Source organism: Microcaecilia unicolor, chromosome 2 (genome assembly GCF_901765095.1).
Source record: "Microcaecilia unicolor chromosome 2, aMicUni1.1, whole genome shotgun sequence".
Taxonomy (NCBI): domain Eukaryota; kingdom Metazoa; phylum Chordata; class Amphibia; order Gymnophiona; family Siphonopidae; genus Microcaecilia; species Microcaecilia unicolor.
Window position 1 is genome coordinate 611,927,977 of NC_044032.1, and position 20,195 is coordinate 611,948,171.

General features: G+C 44.2%; 1 protein-coding gene across 3 annotated transcripts in view; it reads right to left on the minus strand.

Moving 5' to 3' along the window:
• The window catches only part of TMEM131L (transmembrane 131 like), a 308,022-nt gene that overhangs the window by 275,537 nt on the left and 12,290 nt on the right, over nucleotides 1-20,195 (minus strand). For all 3 annotated transcript variants that reach the window (XM_030191626.1, XM_030191627.1, XM_030191625.1), the window contains exon 3: nucleotides 1,287-1,330. In XM_030191626.1, the coding sequence (XP_030047486.1) occupies nucleotides 1,287-1,330 (44 nt within the window). The remainder of the gene's footprint in view (nucleotides 1-1,286; nucleotides 1,331-20,195) is intronic.

The window sequence follows — 20,195 nt, forward strand, 5'->3', positions numbered from 1 at the left end:
CGGAATTCAAACATGCATGGGATAAACATAAAGGAATCCTGTTCAGAAGGAATAGATCCTCAGGAGCTTAGCCGAGATTAGGTGGCAGAGCCGGTGGTGGGAGGCGGGGCTGGTGGTTGGGAGGCGGGGATAGTGCTGGGCAGACTTATACAGTCTGTGCCAGAGCAGGTGGTGGGAGGCAGGACTGGTGGTTGGGAGGCGGGGATAGTGCTGGGCAGACTTATATGGTCTGTTGTCTGAAGAGGACAGGTACAAATAAAAAGTAGCACATATGAGTTTATCTTGTTGGGCAGACTGGATGGCTCGTGCAGGTCTTTTTCTGCCGTCATCTACTATGTTACTATGTATTGTTTCTAACAATTATTATGGCTGGGGGGAGGGGGAGCCAAGGACACTGCATCTCCAACAGATATAGAGCTAAGCATTAATAAATAATCAAAAGAGATATATCATGACAGAAATTCCATTATGTTAGAGGGTTATTCATTTCTTTTGGAAATAGAACAAATGAAATAGAAATGAAAATAAATAAAATAAAATAGAAAAAAATGCAGTGGAACAGGCTTATTTTGTTTCTTTTCCAAGTGAAATGAAAATAGCTAAATTCTGTTGGTTTTCCTTTTCATTTGCATTATTTTTTGCATACACTGTTTCTATACAATACACTTGTTAAAAACAAAAATGAAAACAAAATAAAACCTTAAAATATGCATAAAGCAACAGACATAGAAAACATCCCAGAACAAATCCCTCATTATCATTATTCTAGCCAATGGATTTACCCTCTAATTCTATAAAAGTTGCTACAAATTTACTGGAAATTTGCATGTGTAATTTAATTGAATAAGCTAATTAGCACCAATAATTGGCTTACGGATCCAGGCCTAAATTTTTACACGCAAGTTCAAAAAGGTTGCATGGAAATGGGAGGGTCATGGGCAGAATGGGGTGTTCGTAACATTTACGCAAGTTGTTACAGAATGAGGGTGGATACGCACCTAATTTAGGTGTGAGGATTTGCACCATGTTTCTTTCGGTCGGTGCAAATGGACACGCCTAAAATTCAATTCCCAGGCTAAGCGCTATTCAATAAACTGCAGCCTACAGAATAGCACTTTTTTTCAGTGCCATATATAGAATTCACCCCTTAATGGACACTTATGTGACATCAACAGCAGGGAATGTGGACACTACAGTGCTTCCAAAGGAAAAAAGCAGTGAGCCCGCTCCGTCCCTCCAGATCCTACGTCCATCAGTCCCACATAATACAGAAGCAGACGTCTTACCTTTGCTCAGGGTGCGGCTCCTCCACATCCTGCTCTGCATCAGCCTAAAGAAATAACACAGGCCATTGTAAGATGTCGTCATCAACGCTACAAATCAAAATGCAATGCAAAAAGAATATGTTCACTCAATACTTAACCCAAACCCAGTCGGAATTTAATGGGAGAAAGAACAATGACAACAGATCAACACTATTCCGTTCTTCAGATTAAAACTGAATATCCTGGGAGTTCGGTGGACTTTTATTATAGATTTACTATAATATAATCTAATCAGGCAAAAAAAAATTGTGTGTCATTTTTCCAGGTTTTTTTTTTTTGTTCCGTTCCAGAACAAATATCATCAAGAGTGTGCATTATCCCCTGGATTAAATAAAAGTTACGCACCCAAAATATGGGCACACAAGTTACAGAACAGTTCCAGTTGCACACCTCACTTACCCCCGTTTACTAACGTGTGCAAATGGCTGCCTTGCGATAATGCTGTGTCGGCATTACCGCGTGGCTTAGTATAAACAGGGGAGGTTAATTGTTAAATTAGGCACCGATAGTCCTTAAGTGGTGTTAACTGTCACTAATTTATAGTTAAGCGCAAAACTGCGCTTAAGTGCTATTCTATAAATTTAGCACTTAGGGAGTTATTTTTCCTATTCATGCTTTTATGAAAAAAAATTTTTATTGTAAACCGCTGTGACCTTTGCAGAAATGGCAGTATATTAAATTCACATAATAAACATATATCGTGCACGCAAATTGAACAAGCTAATTAGTGCCAATAATGGGCTTAACAAGCTGTTGGCACTAATTAGATTTAATTGGCATTTCCACACCTAAATTTTATGCGCAAGTAAAAAAAAAAAAAAAAAAAGGAGGGGTGCAGATATGGGGGAATCATGGGTGGAACGGGGGTGTTCCTAGCATTTATGTGCATTGTTATAGAATAAGAGAGGATACGCGCCAAACTTAGGTGCACACATTTGCACCATGTTTCTGTTACTGCAAATGGCCGTGCTTAAAGTTAGGCGCAATTCCCGGACGTAAACGCTATTCTATAAACTTACAGAATATCAATTTTTTCTGTGCCATATATAGAATTCACCCTTAGTGCACAGCTACAACGGGAACACGCATATGAGTGGGTCAGGGGAGTGTCTTGCAGGTGCACATGTAATTTATAGAATACTATCACTTACACATGTACAAATGCACACAAACTGCCAATTTTAGGCACAACCATTTACACCAACCTTTGACATGAAGTACGTGCTTCTGCACAACTGCCGTTATAGAAATGGGGCTTAATGCCCATATTTTTATTTGCACACTTTCTTGAATCTGCCCCTATGTTTAGAGACGGTTTACTTTTCTTAAAAAAAGTGAACACTAAGTGAAAGATTGCTCACTCTTTTTCCCCGACGGCATGCACAATCATGATCAAGCACTCACACACTATGGGGAAGAAGTGTACCCTCTTTAAGAAAAGTACACACTTATCAGTGAATGACATTTTGTTGCAAATGGCAGCCCCACCCTACTATAATCCAAGAACAATGGGGGTTGGGGGGCACAAGAGAAGAATCACACATTAGGATGGAAAATTAAAAAAAAAAAAAAAAAAAAAAGAGCAGCATGGCAGAGGTTTTCATGAATTTGCTTTCAGGAGTCCTTTTAGGTAATCTGCACAAGGTCACATACACAATTAATCAGCGTCTTGCTAGGGCTACATCAGAGTTAGAGCACTGATCCAATCAGAAGATAAGAGGGGGAATGATGCTGTACATGCCAAAAAGTCTGTCTCATTGTATAATCACAGTCATCACAAGTATAAAGATCACCACCAAGGCAGTCCCATGTCAGCCCATCTCTCATGGACCAAAGATTGTCACCGTAGCTGTCCCAAGACAGCCAATCTCACCTGAACCAAAAGACAGTAAGAGAGTCCAACAGTTCTAACATAAGGGGATGGTCTTGTAATCATGTCAATACAGTATTCAGGTTCATGTTTTGTAGAATCTCTCTGAAATCTCTGTGCTTTGCGACTAACTCACATCTGGAGGTTCTGCTCCCCCCTCAGTCACTCGAATATCTTTCAGCAGTGGCGTACCCAGGTTGGCTGCCATCCGGGGCAAGTCTCTGCTATGCCCCTGCCTCCTCCAATGCGCATCATTCTCCTCACTTGGGGGTGCGTGGAGCAGTTGCATGGCTGTCGGCTCCGCCGGTCCCCTGCCCCAAACAGGACGTAATGTCAGAGGGGGCAGGGAACCAGCAGAACCAACAGCCGCGCAACTGCTCTGTGCACCCCCTTGCTGCCTACACTCAGGCGAACCGCCCCCACCGCCTCGCCCTTGGTACGCTACTGTCTTTCAGCTTCAGGCAAGATGGAGGAGTTGGAAGCCAACAAGCATGAGGTAGATGTACAACATGCCTGCTCTACTGCACCTTTTCATTGAAAATATCCAAGTATTTTCAATGAAGTAGTACACCAGTACACAGCTGGAATTATCTTTGCAATGGTGAAACTTTTTGATACATCTGCCTCTTAGTGAAAATTAGTAGGACATGACCCCCCCCCCCCCCCCCACCCCGTTGTAAAACCCTGTAAAGGGCTGGTAATTCTGAATCCCAGCAGGTAAGTACTCTTATCAGTTCTCCTGAAGACAGAAGGAGCAACAGCCCTTGGGAGCATTGCTCAAGGCAAAAGGCCTTTGGGAATAGCTCAGGGCAGAAGAAGGAACAGCAGCCTTTGAGAGCATTGTTCAAGGCAAGACCTTTGGGAGCAGCTCAGAGCAGAATAAAATGACCTTCAGGGGCACTATAGGTGACTAGGGCTGCCAGGGCTGAGAAGAACAGAGGTAACCCCCTAGTGGGGAACCCTGGTACTGGTGGTTACGGATCCCTGTTAAGGGCTGGAAAGCCTGAACCCCAGCCTGAACCCCAACAGGGAGAAACCCCCGAGGCTCCTCTTGAACAGAGGACCAGCGAGGGACAAGGCCTCTGGGCTGCAATAAGCACTAGGGACCCAGCAAGGGCCAAGGCCTCTGGGGTGCAATCAGTACTAGGGGCCCAGCAAGGGAGAAGGCTCCCTAGGTGTGGCTAGCTCTAGGAACCTAGCAGAGAAAGATAATTTTAGGAGGACAGCTAGGTCTCAGAGCCCAGGAAAAGTTTCCAGGAAGCCTCAGCAGGGACAGGCATAGACAGCCTGTAAGTCCATCAGCCCAAGAAGTCTCCAGCAGAGGAGTGAGATCTGAGGGGCCTGGGAGAGGATGGACTTGCAAGGAAAAGAGAAGGGACCTATGCAACACAGCCACGCCCACACACAGACTTAACTAAGAAACTGGGAAGGGCTTACAGCTACTACCTGGCCAATCAAGACTGAAAGGGTGTAAAAAAAACTCCAAGTTACTGGTTCCAAAAATCTAAGCTAAAGATGAATGCTATTGGTTCAAGTGCTTAAGTTAGAAGGTATTTGATATATATATATATATATATATATATATATATATATATATATATATATATATATATATATATATATATATATATACACACACACACACACACACAAGTAATAGTAAAAAAGGCCCATTTCTGACACAAATGAAATGGGAGCTAGCAAGGTTTTCCTCAGAGTGTGTATGTTTGAGAGAGTATATGTGAGAGAGACTGTGTGTCAGAGTGTGTGTGAGAGAGAGAGTGAGTCTGGGTGCGAGTGTGTCAGAGAGAGAGTGTGTGTGTGAGAATGAGAGTGTGTGCAAGTGTGTTTGTGAGACAGTGTGAGAGAGAGAGAGTGTGTTTCACACAGATACAGTGTGTGTGAGACACAGACTCTCTATGAGACTGAGTGTATGAGACCAAGAGAGTGTGTGTGACTGTGTGACACATAGAGAGTGAATGTGATACAGTGTAGGACATAGAGTGTGTGAGAGTGAGAGAAAGACATTGACTGTGAGAGAGAGAGAGAGTGTGTGAGAGAGAGAACGTGTGTGACAGAAATATCTTCCCCCCCCCCCCTATCTGGTGTCAGGCCCCCCCTCCCTCCCTCTCTCTGGTGTCAGGCCCCCCCCCCCTCTCTCTGGTGTCTGAGCGTTACTGTGCAGGACGCTGAGCTCTGGCTGTGCTTCAAGGAACTGACCAATCCTATTTAATAAAATGCACCTCCAACATTCTGAAGCCGAGAAACCTCGTGTGGTTGGTCACTTCTGCTTGTGACGAACCCGAAAGTACGTGATGTCAATTCAGGAGATGGATACAGAGAGCAGGAATGCCTCAGCCATGCAGTCAGCTTCAGAATGTTGGAGGTGCGTTTTATTATATAGGATATATATATTTCTATACCACCTATATGACATTTATACCCCACATTATCCCAAGTGGGTTCGGGCTCAATGTGGCTTCCAAACAATTAAATTATAGTTAGTTTAACAATGTAAGATAATAGTAATACTAAGCAAAGGTCATAGCTAAACACAGTAAGTAATACAGGTATTGTCGGTTATGCGTCTGAGACATACATTAACATAACATCAACTGGCAATGAAAGAGTCCTAATGGCTTATTGATGAGAGAGGCACTCATCACAAAATTTTTCAACATTCTACGAAATGACATACAATCTGCTATACGTTTTATATTCTTGGGTAATGAATTCCATTTCTTGATACTTTGATTGAAAAGCTTGCATTGTGTTTTGTTTTGTAGATAACTTTTTTACAACAGGGAAAGTGAAGAGAAAGGTTATTGATATACTGGTTTAAGAGGTTAAATAACAAGACTACTGGTGTTTGCTTTTGGTAATTGGGTTAATGTGATAAGAAATCCTCATTTTCTTAAGTGTATAAGAGGTACATATACAGACCTATGTACATAGTTCAATAAAACCTGATAAATTTATTAGACAGCCCTGATCACAGCGGTCTTTTTCGGATTTTTCCTGGGGGGAGAAGAGGGTAATCCCACCCGCTAACGCTTTTCATCCCCAGATGAAGAAACCAAGCGCCAAGTAAGCAAGAGACCAACGGCGACTGCCCTCGGGAGGCTCCAGCTAGGTCAGGTCCCAGATCCAGGAATGCCCTGAAGGGGGCACTACAGATAGAAATTGCAACAAACAAATAAAATAAAATAAACCTCATCCTCGATGTACTCTCCTATTCACCCTCTTTTCCCCTTCCAAAACAATACATCAATATTGTTAGCAGTGTAACACTTAACTGTTTAATTCTCCATCTACACTGGTTTATTTTTGCTCAGCTGCTAACACAGGATCTGTTTCATCTAGCAATTATAATAAAAGCAAAGTCAAAACATACTCAGTTTCACCCATAGTCTTGAGCAACATAAAACCAAAACAATTAGAAATCTCAGAGTGGACGAGTGGCCTAGTGGTTAGGGTGGTGGACTTTGGTCCTGGGGAACTGAGGAACTGAGTTTGATTCCCACTTCAGGCACAGGCAAGCTCCTTGTGACTCTGGGCAAGTCACTTAACCCTCCATTGCCCCATGTAAGCCGCATTGAGCCTGCCATGAGTGGGAAAGCGCGGGGTACAAATGTAACAAAAAATAAAAATAAATTTTCAAAATACACTAAATAAAATACTACAACAGCAGACACCAGCAACCAGTCAGTGGGCCTCAAATCCAGTTCTCGAGGGCCATAATGCAGCCTGGTTTTCAGGATTTCAACAATGAATTTGTATAAGATCTATTTGCAGTCACTGTTTCCACCAACTGGAGCAGACAAAAGCCCATAGACAACCATAAAAACATAAGAATAGCTATACTGGGTCAGAGCAATGGTCCATCTAGCCCAGTATTCTGCTTCCAGCAATAGCTAATCCAGGTCAGAAGTACCTGGCAGAAACCCAATTAGTAGCAACATTCCATGCTAGGGTCAGCAGTGGCTTCTCCGTGTCTATCTCAATAGCAGGCTATGGACTTTTCCTCCAGGAACATATCTAAACCTTTTTTTTAAATCCACATATACTAACCGTTGTAACTACATCCTCTGTCAATGAGATCCAGAGCTTCACTATTCATTGAGAGAAAAAATATTTCCCCCTATTTGTTTTAATACTATTTTCATATAACTTCATTGAGTGTCCCCTAGTCTTTGTACTTTTTGAAAGAGTGAAGAAAGACTAAGGAGGCTAGGGCTTTTCAGCTTGGAGAAGAGACGGCTGAGGGGAGACACGATGGAGGTATATAAAATAATGAGTGGAGTGGAACAGGTGGATGTGAAGCGTCTGTTCACGCTTTCCAAAAATACTAGGACTAGGGGGCATGCGATGAAACTACAGTATAGTAAATTTAAAACAAATCAGAGAAAATTTTTCTTCACCCAATGCGTAATTAAACTCTGGAATTCGTTGCCAGAGAACGTGGTGAAGGCAGTTAGCTTGGCAGAGTTTAAAAAGGGGTTAGACGGTTTCCTAAAGGACAAGTCCATAAACTGCTACTAAATGGGACTTGGGAAAAACCCACAATTCCAGGAATAACATGTATAGAATGTTTGTACGTTTGGGAAGCTTGCCAGATGCTCTTGGCCTGGATTGGCCGCTGTCATGGACAGGATGCTGGGCTCGATGGACCCTTGGTCATTTCCCAGTGTGGCATTACTTATGTACTATGATTCACTTTGACCCATTTACACCACTCAGGGTTTTGTAGACCTCAATCATATCCCCCTCAATCATCTCTTTTCCAAGCTGAAGAGCTGCATATGCACGAGATTGATTTGAATGTACTGCTTCCATTGCATGTGTCACGAAACGCCTAGCCAACCACCTGGGGCTAACCCTGCGGCCACTTAGAGGATTTATCCCCAGCACAGCTCTGGTCTGCCTGCACCTGGGCATGTGCTCTACAATAGCATCCTCCTCCCACCGGCTGGGTCCCAACCGCCTCTAGGCGAGTCTCCTGCTCTCAAGGTATTCCCTGGTGATTTCTAGGACACTGGGGCCACACTCTCAGTGGTCCCACTGTTCCTAGAAAGCGCCCACAGACCCAAAAACACAAACCACCAGGATTCTTAGTCCAGACAAGCAAAAGCAATAAACTAAAGAAGGTTTACTGTCATGAAAAATTAGAACAGTGAAACAGAAAAGGTGCAATCAGCGAACAGTTACAGGTAACTGAATATGGATCAATTATATGGCGAGGTTCCTGGATATATGTTAAACCTCATAAATCTACCACCCACAAACAGTACCAGCATATCCCGTACTTACTTAAATTTGCATTATCCAGACTGCAATGGTCTTAGATACAAATCAACTTATGCATCCAGCTTTTCCTACATAAGTACACAATTGTGGAACGCTTTGCCCAAAACCTTGAGATCTATTCATAACCATCTTAACTTCAGGAAATTACTGAAAACCAACTTGTTTAAGAAGGCCTATCCCCCTGACTCAAATTAACTTTCTACTTCCAATGACACAGAAAACCTATGGACCGTATTGAACGTCTGTCACCACCCCCTCTTTATTTCTTTGTTGCTCTATACTTTTGTCTTTTTCAAGTTGATTTCTATATTGTGTACTTGTATTTTATCGAAACAGAGCCTGTCTCTCTGGTATTGTGTAAGCCACATTGAGCCTGCAACTAAGTGGGAAAATGTGGGATTTAAATGTGTTAAATAAATAATTTTAGAAATTCTAAAATGGCAGCCGAATGCAGGTCATAAAAACCATTAGCTCCTGAGCCACATAACGAGTTAAACTGTTGCTCAATTGGATTTTGGCCCGTTTTTCCAGTTACCTGCCTTATTAGATCCAGCGGTCTATTGGATACCTCTTGGCTTGCTGTCTTGCTGTGAGGTGCCGCTGCATTACTGCCTTGCTTCCTTGCAGTTGTCGGAGCTTACTCGCTGCCAGCAGGAACTTTGTTGGGAGCTTTGTTTATTTGAAATTGTGTCGCTTGCTGCCAGAGAGCACTTGCAGGTTTGGTCCAAGCTGCTGGGTCCAATACTTGTCAGAGGTTTCTGACTGACTTGTCCCTGGCTGCCTTTATATTCCTTTCCATCTCCAGCGATTCCACAAGGCCGTTACGTTCCCCGCACTGTGGGCCTTCTCCGGGGTGCTCTGCCTTCTCCACCGCTAAACAGCTGTAGATTGCCGGCATCCGCCCCCAATCAGCTGATCGTCGATTAAGTTTCAGTACTAATCCGTTGCAGAGGCTGTTCCTGTACTGAAGGACCTATCCGGCTGCGACTTGTTGAGGAGCAGCGTTTGACCTGCTCCAATTAGTCTCTTACTCCATTAACTTGGTCTTAGTTTCACCTCCCTCTGCTACCATCATCCGTGCTCTCATTACAAGGCAAAACAACTAAGCCTATGCTCTACAAAAGCCTGATTACAGTACAGCTATTGCACTTCTTTGCAGGTCTCCTGTTACCTGCACGTAAGCTTGCTTGACTTTGGATTCTACTTTGTTCAAGTGCAGTCCCTACCATGCTCGCCTCTAATTTCCTCTCCTTTCTCTATTTCATCACGCTCATCCGTACCTCTCTCACTTCAATCATATGACTGCAGCTCCATTCCTGTACTAATCACCACTCAGAAATCATCCAGACTCTCCTATCATCACTCTACGGATTCACTTCCAGACCACCATTCCAGTGCTTTCCAACGGCTTGCTACTCACCGCAGTAGCACCCCCAAACAATCACCTTAAATACATCTTCTGCTCTGAAAGTCATCCGGATCCATACCAAACCATCAAAGAGGGCTACATCAATGCGAGGTCTGTGGTTAACAAGACGGAAACAATCTCGGACTGGCTCACCACTGATAAACTCGACCTTCTCTTCATGACTGAAACGTGGATACGTGACCCTAAGGACCCTATTCTCTTAGACCTCTGCCCCTCCTGGTTTCAAAATCATGCACTGGACCAGGCCGGGGAAAAGAGGTGGGGGCCTAGCCTTGATTTATCACTCGGGCCTCCGAGTTGACTCTAAAGCTGAATCCATATCGCCCAGTCTTGAAATTGCTTCAATCAACATCCGTAGCAGATCTCTTCAAGATTGTCTATGTTGTATTCTGTTCTACAGACCACCAAATAATTGGGTTGACAGTCAGACCTATTTCATGGACTTTATATCTAACTCCTGCACCAATTATTCCAACCTCCTTCTTCTTGGTAACTTGAACCTTCATTTAGAAAATCAACTCTCTCTCAATGGTTGTCACTGCCTGAGTTTCCTCCAACTCCTGGATCTTGAATATCCTGATATGCATCCAACGCACTTAAAAGGCCACACCCTTGATCTCTTTGCTTACAAGTTCCTCAATGAATCTATCCTCTGTGTAGCTAATACTGCATGGTCTGCCGTCCCTTGGATAGATCACTACCAATTACGCTTTGCTATCCACTGGCGGAAGTCTAGCTATCCACTCCCCGAAGAACCTACTACTTACTGTACAAGAGGGAAAGTTGACCTGAGATCATTTTGGGAACAAATTTATGGGTGTGACTGGCAAGCAAAAGCAGACTCCTTTGATTACCTCACGCGTTGGGATGACAGGTGTCAATGCATTTTAGACGACCTTGCCCCTTTGCAACTTAAATCCTCCATCCACCGCAAATCTAAAGCTTGGTTTACTCACGACCTTAAAGCGCTAAAACAACAAACTAGAAGGCTGGAAAGAGCTTGGATTAAGTTTAAAAGCGACTACGCCTTGTCAGCTTGGAAGCTCTCCCATCGCAAATACAAATATGCAATCAAGCAAGCCAAAAAAGCTTTCTTCCAGAAAATAATTCAGTTATGAAGGATGCGTGGAAGCTCTACCGTCAGCTAAATTCTCTACTTGACACCACCCCGGTTATTTCACCACGTGATGGCATGCCATCAGCGATTCAGTTGGCCAACTATTTTAGGGGGAAAATCCTTCTACTTCGCAACTCGCTCCCCCTGAGCTCCGCTAGTATAGATGACTTCCTTATTGGCATTGCGCCCCCATTTGGCCCATGCCCTGCTGACCACTATTGGTCCTCCTTAGAGCCGGTCACCACTGAGAAGGTCTCTATGGCCATTCACAAATGTTCAAGAACGCACTGCAAGCTGGATAGCTGCCCTAATTACCTGCTACAATCAGCACCGGAGTGTTTTATTGCTGACTTTACATCCTATCTGAACTTCATGCTCCAGCACGGGCGCTTCCCCATTAATCACGGTCACATTCTCCTGACACCAATCCCAAAGGACTCGAAGTATGAGGCTAGCATTATTTCTAACTACCGCCCTGTTGCTACAATCCCGTTGCTAGTCAAGACTATGGAAAGCATGGTCAATTCTCAGCTGGCTGATTATTTGGATAAATTTTCAATTCTCCATGCCTCCCAATCTGGATTCTGGTCTCACCACAGTACCGAGACAGTACTAGTTACTCTCCTGTCCAACTTTAGGAAGGAATTGTCTATTGGGAAAAACATCTTACTTCTTCAATTTGATATGTCCAGCGCGTTCGACATGGTTGACCACAATCTCCTCCTTACGTTACTAGCTGAATATGGAGTTGGAGGCACTGTTTTGGAATGGTTTAGGGAATTTCTATCTTGCCGATCCTATCGGGTCAAGGTCCATTCCTCTATTTCGCCATCTTGGAGATCCCACTGTGGAGTTCCTCAAGGCTCTCCCCTATCACCAACCCATTTAACATTATGCTGACTCCACTTGCAACGGCCTTATTCAACCATGGCCTGAATCTTTACATCTATGCTGATGATGTAACTATCTACATCCCCTTTAGATCTTCCTTCACCGAAATCTCAGCTGAGATAACAGTTTCGCCATCATGGTCAATTGGGCAAACGCATTTAAGTTTAAGCTTAATAAGAAAAAAACACATTGCCTCCACCTCTCCTCCCAGTTCAATAGGTCTATACCAGGCACAGTTGCTGCGCTGGATTTCTCCATCCCTATCGCAACTAGTTTGAAGCTACTTGGGGTCATTCTGGATTCCCACTTGACTCTTGACCTTCAAGTTTTGTCTATTACGAAGCGAATGTTCCTCTCCATGAGGACCCTTAAACGTATCAAGCAGTTCCTACCATTTGACCTATTCAGGACTCTAATCCACTCTCTCGTATTGAGCCATTTCGACTACTGCAATGAGATTTACACCAGCTGCAAAGAACACATCCTTAAGAAACTCCAGACGGCGCAGAACACGGCGGCGAGATTACTATTTGGTAAATCTAGGTTTGAGGCAGCGAAACCCCTTAGAGAGAAGCTCCACTGGCTCCCGATTAAAGAACGTATCGAATTCAAAATCTGTGCTCTTACCCACAAGATCGTATACGGGGACGCTCCAGCTTATATGTTCAGCCTGATTGACCTCCCTCCCAGAAATTCCAAGAAGCTGTCCCGCACTTATCTCAATCTCCACTATCCTAACTGCAGGAACCTAAGATACAAACTACTCTTCGCCTCCTCTTTTTGCTTTGTTTGTCCCCGTTACTGGAATGCTCTGCCATCAACATTAAAAGAGACTGCCGATCACAATCTCTTCAAGAAATCCCTAAAGACTTATCTATGTTATAGATCTTACTCCTCTGCTGTTTGACTTCTTGCCGTCCCTCATTCATTTCTCCTGTTGTTTCCCTCCCTCCCCTTCATGTACCTTATTCTCTGTTTTAAACTAGAATTACTGTGATGTTCTTTTCCTAAAATGTTGTAAGCCACACAGAGCATGCCATAGTTGGAATTTGTGGGATATAAATGTTCACAATAAATAAATATATCTAAACATTTTATCACTACCTGGATAGTGCCTGGGAAGTACAGGAAATATTGCTGTCCACATGTTACAGAATATAACTGCTCATGTGTTGAGGAGCGGGGGGAGCAAGATGGCGGCGGCACCATCTGTTTGCATCGGTGACTAGCTCAACGCTGCTGGAGATTGAAATTACTCTTGGGGTTTTTTCCTTTTAAAGAATTTTTTTTTCTTCATACCTATACGATGCCGCATACCAAGAGAAAGGGGACCGTTAGACCGGCGACCCAGTCGACGCTAACATCAACGCCCATCCAGCAGAAGATTAACCAGTTCCCGATGCGACATTCCACTGTTCAGCAGATTGGAGGTCCTGCTGATATTACGGCGGCAGGAGACGCCGAAATCTTAGGTATAGACATGTCGCTGTCTTCTCCAATTCTTTGTCCACTTTTGCAACCGGCGACGCTCAACTTCGAGGGTGGATCGTCGACACCGGAGGTCGGAGTAAGCGTCCCACCGCTGGGCCAGAAAGTCGGTTTGTTTGCCGGGGCTTCCCTGCCATCGGAGCCAGAGGGCATAACTGCTCTTCAGGAGAGACCAAAAACATCTAAGGCCTCAACTGCAAAGGTAACGCTGGAGACGATATGGGAGGTGCTCCAGCGTTTGGATAATACGGTGAGGACTTCAACTAGCAAGATTGACTTACTGACTGAAAAGGTACAGACTTTAAATACTGCATTTACTACAATGAAAACTGAGGTCAATGAGCAAATAAATCTCTTGAATATTGACTCCACCAAAATGAAAGAAACAACTGTCAAGCTGATACAGGACAATACACTAATTCATAATAGGCTTGAATACTTTGAAAACTTCAACCGAAGATTGAATCTTCGATTGTTAAATTTTCCTAGGACATCAGTGTATTCTCCTATGGATATCTTTAAAAGATATTTGGTGGAAAATTTAAAATTTACCTCTGATAACATTCCACCTCTGAATAAAATTTATTATTTACCATCAAAAAGAGCAAACGATGAGCCACAGATTCCGCAAAGTGATTTAAATGTTTCAGAACTTTTGGAAACCTCTCTGACCTCTATATCTGATAGGCAAACCCTTTTGGTATCATTTGTGTTTCAACAGGACTTGGAGCTGGTGAGAAAACTGGCTTTAAGAAATCTACAAAACCCTTTTTATGGGGGAAAAATCTGGGTTTTCCCAGACGTCACTAAAGCTACACAAATAAAAAAAAAGGAATTTTTGCTGTTACGACCTGCTGTTTTGACACTGGGGGCTTCCTTTAATTTAAACTATCCATGTAAATGCATTATAAAATATATGGATGTAAAATATGTTTTCTTTGTACCGGATCATTTAAAACAATTTATCGCACAAAAAAACATTATGAAAGCTGTTTGAAGCCAATTAGTATTAATCCTAAGGAAAAGCAATGAAGATATACAGTGGTAATATCCGTTAAGCCTTACTTTATTATTTTCTTTAATCTTTTCTCCTGAGTTATCGACATACTCCCCCCGTTATGGTGGTCTAAAATAAGATTTTTTTTTTTCTTTTAACTTCTTGTAAGAATTTTCCTCTGTAAACTAAATTAATCTGTTTTTCTTGCTCAAGTATAAATGCTTGTAAAATGTTTAAAAGGATAAATAAAGAATTTAAAAAAAAAAAGAGAATATAATTGCTCACAGGGTCTCAGTAAATAGGTCTCTCTCTCTCCCTCTACTTCCAAAATCCAGTATTTCCAGTCTGAGTTTGAGCTCCTGGGCCATTAAGAGCCCAGAATATTTTTTTTTTTAAGTAACTGGCCACATCACTGCAGGTTACTTCTTCTCTGTGTAAAACTAAACAGGGAACAGTATTTTCTCTGGAACAGCTTTAAACACAAAACATTGAGAAACTAGAGAAATACACTTCAAAAAATATTCATATAATTCATATGCTGGAAAATTCACCATTTCGTCACAGTATGGAAATAGATCTCATGTTCATTGTGAAATCTTGAAAACCTGACTGGGTTGTGGCCCTTGAGGGCCGTGGCTGTCCACCCCTGCTTTAGGTACTACTACCCACCCTTGGAGGGTGTTTCATGCTTTTAAACTCCCTCCCCCTTTCCCATGAAAAAAGTGTTTCCTGACAATTCCCAGTTTACCTCTCACCATAGCAGCCAGCTCAGTGGGTGCTGTGGATGCTTGAGCACCCCCAATTTTGAACAAACTTCTCGACTGTGACCAGGGAGGGGTAGTTTTTGTTGGGTTTAGAACTCACAATTATTTTGAAAAGTTGGCTCCTATGCCTCTCACAACCTCATATCATGATCCCCATGTTCTAGAATATTCTTTTTCTAGACAGTTTTGATTCTTCTGCATAATGAATACCCTTCAGGGGTTTGAATATTTCTATCATATCTTCCATTTCGCTTCTCCTCTCCAATGAGATAGTAAGTAAGCTCAATGTACAGCAGGAATACCTAAGAAACTACCAAAGGTACCATCCCATTTCTACCCTGGGCTGGAATAATATTTTAAAAGTTAGGTACTGCCCAAGAAGTTTTCAGAATAGAACTTTTTTTCCTTCCCTGTTCACACTACTTGCAGGCATTTCACTCCTACCCAAGGACTCTTGCCTCTCTCTACCCCCTGTTCCCTCCAGGTACTCTCCCACCCCTCCAGCCTCTCCACTTCTATGCAGCCCACCAGAAGGGGACAGCATTTCCCAGACTCAGAGGCAGTGGGCAACACAGGGCTGTGGTGGCAACTATTTTCAGCAGTGCTTTTTTGTGCCGGTATGCACCGGTACAGCGTACCGGCACCTCTCCCCCCCCCCCCCCCCCCCCCCCCCCCCCCCGGCAAGTCCTGCACCCTTCCTCTCACTCCCCTACTAACTACTACGTTGGACTCGGCAGCGCAAACGGTGTAGGCAGCGATTGAGAGAGGCTGGCAGCATCGGAGCTTCCCTCTGCGAGTCCCACCTATGTTATTTCAACTTTCTGTTTCCGCATGGGCGGGACTCGCAGAGGGAAGCTCCGACGCTGGCAGCCTCTCTCAATCACTGCCTGCACCATTCGCACTGCTGAGTCCGACGTTGGCAGCCTTGCTTTCGCTGGCAGGCAGTGGAGAAGGACGGGCTGGGGGAAGAAGAATCGCTGGACATGGATGGGAGGGAAGGGGAGAGAGGAGAATCGCTGGACATGGAGGGGGAGGGCAGGGGAGAGAGAATTGCTAGACATGGATGGGAGGTGAGGGCAGGGAAGAGTAAAAATCTTGCCAGAGAAAAATGATCCTCTTCCCTCGGATAATATCATCTGCAACCTGGGCAGTAAGCCAAGTATCTCCCAACAGCTGCCTTCATTTGCGATTGGTGGATGAGGCTCCCGAGGTGATATCCTTTAGGATATCATCTCATCTCTCCCTACACTCCTTCCCAAGAACTCCGTTCACTAGGCAAATCTCTCCTAATTGCACCCTTCTCCTCCATCGCTAACTCCAGACTCCATTCCTTTTATCTCGCCGCACCTTATGCCTCGAATAGACTTCCTGAGCCATTACGTCAAGCTCCATCCCTGGCCGCCTTCAAATCCAGGCTAAAGGCCTACCTGTTTGATGCTGCTTTTAATTCCTAACTTGTCACCTGCTCGTAACCTTATCTTGTCTTCCTCTCTTCAATATTCCCTTTTCCCTATGTGTCCTTCTGTCTGTCCTACCCTTATCCCTTATTGGTCCTGTCTGTCTGTCCTGATTTAGATTGTAAGCTCTTTTGAGCAGGGACTGTCTTTTCTTCATGTTCAATTGTGAAGCGCTGCGTACGACTGGTAGCGCTATAGAAATGATTTGTAGTAGTAGTAAGACAGAATCGCTGGACATGGATGGGAGGGGAGGGCAAGGGAGAGAGGAGAATCGCTGGACATGGATGGGAGGGGAGGACAGGGGGCAGAGAAGAATCGCTGGACATGGATGGGAGGGGAGGACAGGGGGCAGAGAAGAATCGCTGTACATGGATGGGAGGAGAAGCCAGGAAAAGGAGGAGACATACCAGACATGGATGGGAGGGGAGGGCAGGGGAAGGAGGAGACATACCGGACATGGATGGGAGGGGAGGGCAGGGAAGAGAGATTCACTGGACATGGATGGGAGGGGAGGTCAGAGAAGAGAGATTCGCTGGACATGGATGGGAGGAGAGGGGAGGTCAGGGAAGAGAGATTCGCTGGACATGGATGGGAGGGGAGGGCAGGTGGGAGAGGAGAATCTCTGGACATGGATGGCAGGGGAGGACAGGGGAGAGAGGAGACACACTGGACATGGATGGGAGGGCAGGGAAGAGAGGAAGGAGATGCACATGGATGGGAGGGCAGGGAAGAGAGGAAGGGGATGCACATGGATGGGAGGGCAGGGAAGAAAGGAAGGAAGGGGATGCACATGGATGGGAGGGCAGGGAAGAAAGGAAGGAAGGGGATGCACATGGATGGAAGGGCAGGGAAGAAAGGAAGGAAGGGGATGCACATGGATGGGAGGGCAGGGAAGAAAGGAAGGAAATGCACATGGATGGGAGGGCAGGGAAGAACGGAAGGAGATGCACATAGATGGGAGGGCAGGGAAGAGAGGAGAAATGCTGGAAATGGATGGAGAGGCGAGCAGGAGATAGAGAATTGCTGGATATGGATGGATGGTGGGGTTGGCGAGGAGAGAGGATAAATGCTGGACATGGATGGAGGACAGGGGAGAGAAAATTATTGCTATATATGGATACAGGGGAGGGAAGAGAGGAGAAATGCTGGACATGGATGGAGGGGTGGAAAGAAAAAAGAAGAAGATGCACATGGATGGAGATGAGGGAAAGAGAAGAAAGGAGAAAAACTGCACATGGATGGAGAAAATAGGCAAAAGCTGGATCCACGTTATATCTCCTCCAGTCAATTCCATGGAGGAGGACCCAGCTTTTACTTATGGATGTATGGCAAGAAATTAAGAAGAAAGGAGGAAAGTAAATAAATAAGTGGAAAGGAAGCCCTGGAAACGGAGTTAAGGGAACAGATAGAGAGAAGCAGAATCAGAGACTGGGACCAATATGGATAGAAAAACAGTCACCAGACAACAAAGGTAGAAAAAAATCATTTTATTTTCAGAGAAGGTAGTGATGGCGGCTGGCCTTGCTGAGTTTAAAGGGGGGTCTGGACAGATTCCTGAAGGAAAAGTCCACTGATCATTATTACATTTTGGGTTTTTGCCAGGTTCTTCGGGCCTGGATTGGCCGCTGTCGGAGACAAGAGTGCTGGGCTTAATGACCTTTGGTCTTTTCCCAGCGTGGTGGTGCTTATGTACTTAAATATGTCCAATTTGAGAATTTACATCTGCTGTCTTAGTTTGCACTGGGTATACTGGAGCTGTAACAGCTTACAGAAATTATTTATAATGAAAAAAATCACGTTATTTTTTTCTCCTATACTAGTATAATATTTTCAATGATGTCTGTTTATATGCACCATGGCTGGTATAAGGGGTGTGGCTAATGTGGGTGTGGCTATCATAGGGGTGGAGCCATATGTGGTGACCCCACCCATATTGAGTACTGGCACCTTTTTTTCTACAAAAAAAGCACTGATTTTCAGGGACAATGGCAATAAGCAGCCCCAGACACTGGTGAACCATACCAGACCTACTTGTCAATGGCAGTTCCTTCTAGGAAAAGGGAAGCCAAGAAATTTTGTATTTAGCTCAGGTTATAGCTAACGTTATATTCGGATATTTCCCTGTAGGACCAGTGCCAGGCAGACTTCTATGGTCTGTGCCCCAAAACTGGCAGGGAAAGAGATTAATGAAGAAGTGGAATCTGTACAGATTCACCTCTGGCCACCTTTTTTGGACAGACTGGATGGACTGTGCAGATCTTTATTTGCCCAGATTTACCATGTTACTGTGTTCCCTCTCCCCAGAGGCTCACAACCTCAGTAAGATGCAGGCATTCCTCTCCCTTCCACCCCCAAAACTGTCTCTTACTTCGAAGCTGCAAGCACAGATGCTTCCACATGTATCAACATGCAAAAGCAAAAGAGACGACTCTCTGAATCAGGAAGATCATGAGCATTCAATCCAGATTCCTAAAAGAACGTGGATATTTAACTTCAAACAAAGCATTCCCTGAAGTGCCCTCTGTAAAAAAAGGAACGATTTTCATTTTAAAGCTCACAGGTAAGTTTCAGCTATTTGAAAACAAACAAAAAGAAATTGGGGGGGGGGGGGGGGTGGCAAATTTGTTTTGAAAGGTTTTTAGCTTAGCAGTTTCCTTTTGCTCATGGAACCAGAGTTGAGCATTTGTAACCTGGCAGAGATATTTTCCTATACCTAATACCCCTCCTCCCAACTTACCTTGCCCAATCTAAACAGCAACACTCCACAGCTAAGAACCACTTACCAGGATCCCTTCCAGGACCCTGCAATTATTTGCCCACAATCCAGCCACTGGGTGTCACTGTTGCACAATGAACGGGGCTCCCTCCATAGCATCTCAAGCCTGCTACCTGCCATAAAAGCAGCAAAAGATGTCCCAACAATCAAACCCAAGTCCTCCACACTGTAATGTGCATCAGCACTACCAAGCCACTAGGTAGGCCCAGTCTCAGCTCATTATGGGACAGGGTTTGCTCTCATCTCCCTCAACTAATTTTTCTGAAATTTGGTGGGAGGACTGAAACTCCAGCTCTCTCTGCCGAACATAAGAAAATAAGTCCTTCCCTAACAGGAACAGTGCACAGTTGCACAATAAATGACGGCAGATAAAGACCAGCACGCACAGTCCAGCCAGTCTGCAAATGATAAATAATTTGCGCACATGATATACAATACTTATTTGTTCTGTAAACCACCTAGATCCTGTTTTTCAGGTATTAAGCAGTCGATAAAGTGGAATTTAAATTAAATAACAGTAAATGGACGGAACTACCCTACTAGAGCAGGAGCAATCCCATCCGTGGCCGGATAGTTGGCAGGGTCATGCTGGTACAGGAAAACAGGTTCCTGTCACTCAGCACCCACCTGAGGACAGCCAGATTCCCTGACAGTCCTCACATGGTATGAAAGAAACATCATTCGTTTACAGAATTTTAAAAAAAAAAACCCTGTCAGCAACCTGACACAGAGCTACAACTCGCAAAGTGGCAACCTGGATGCGACACAGATCAC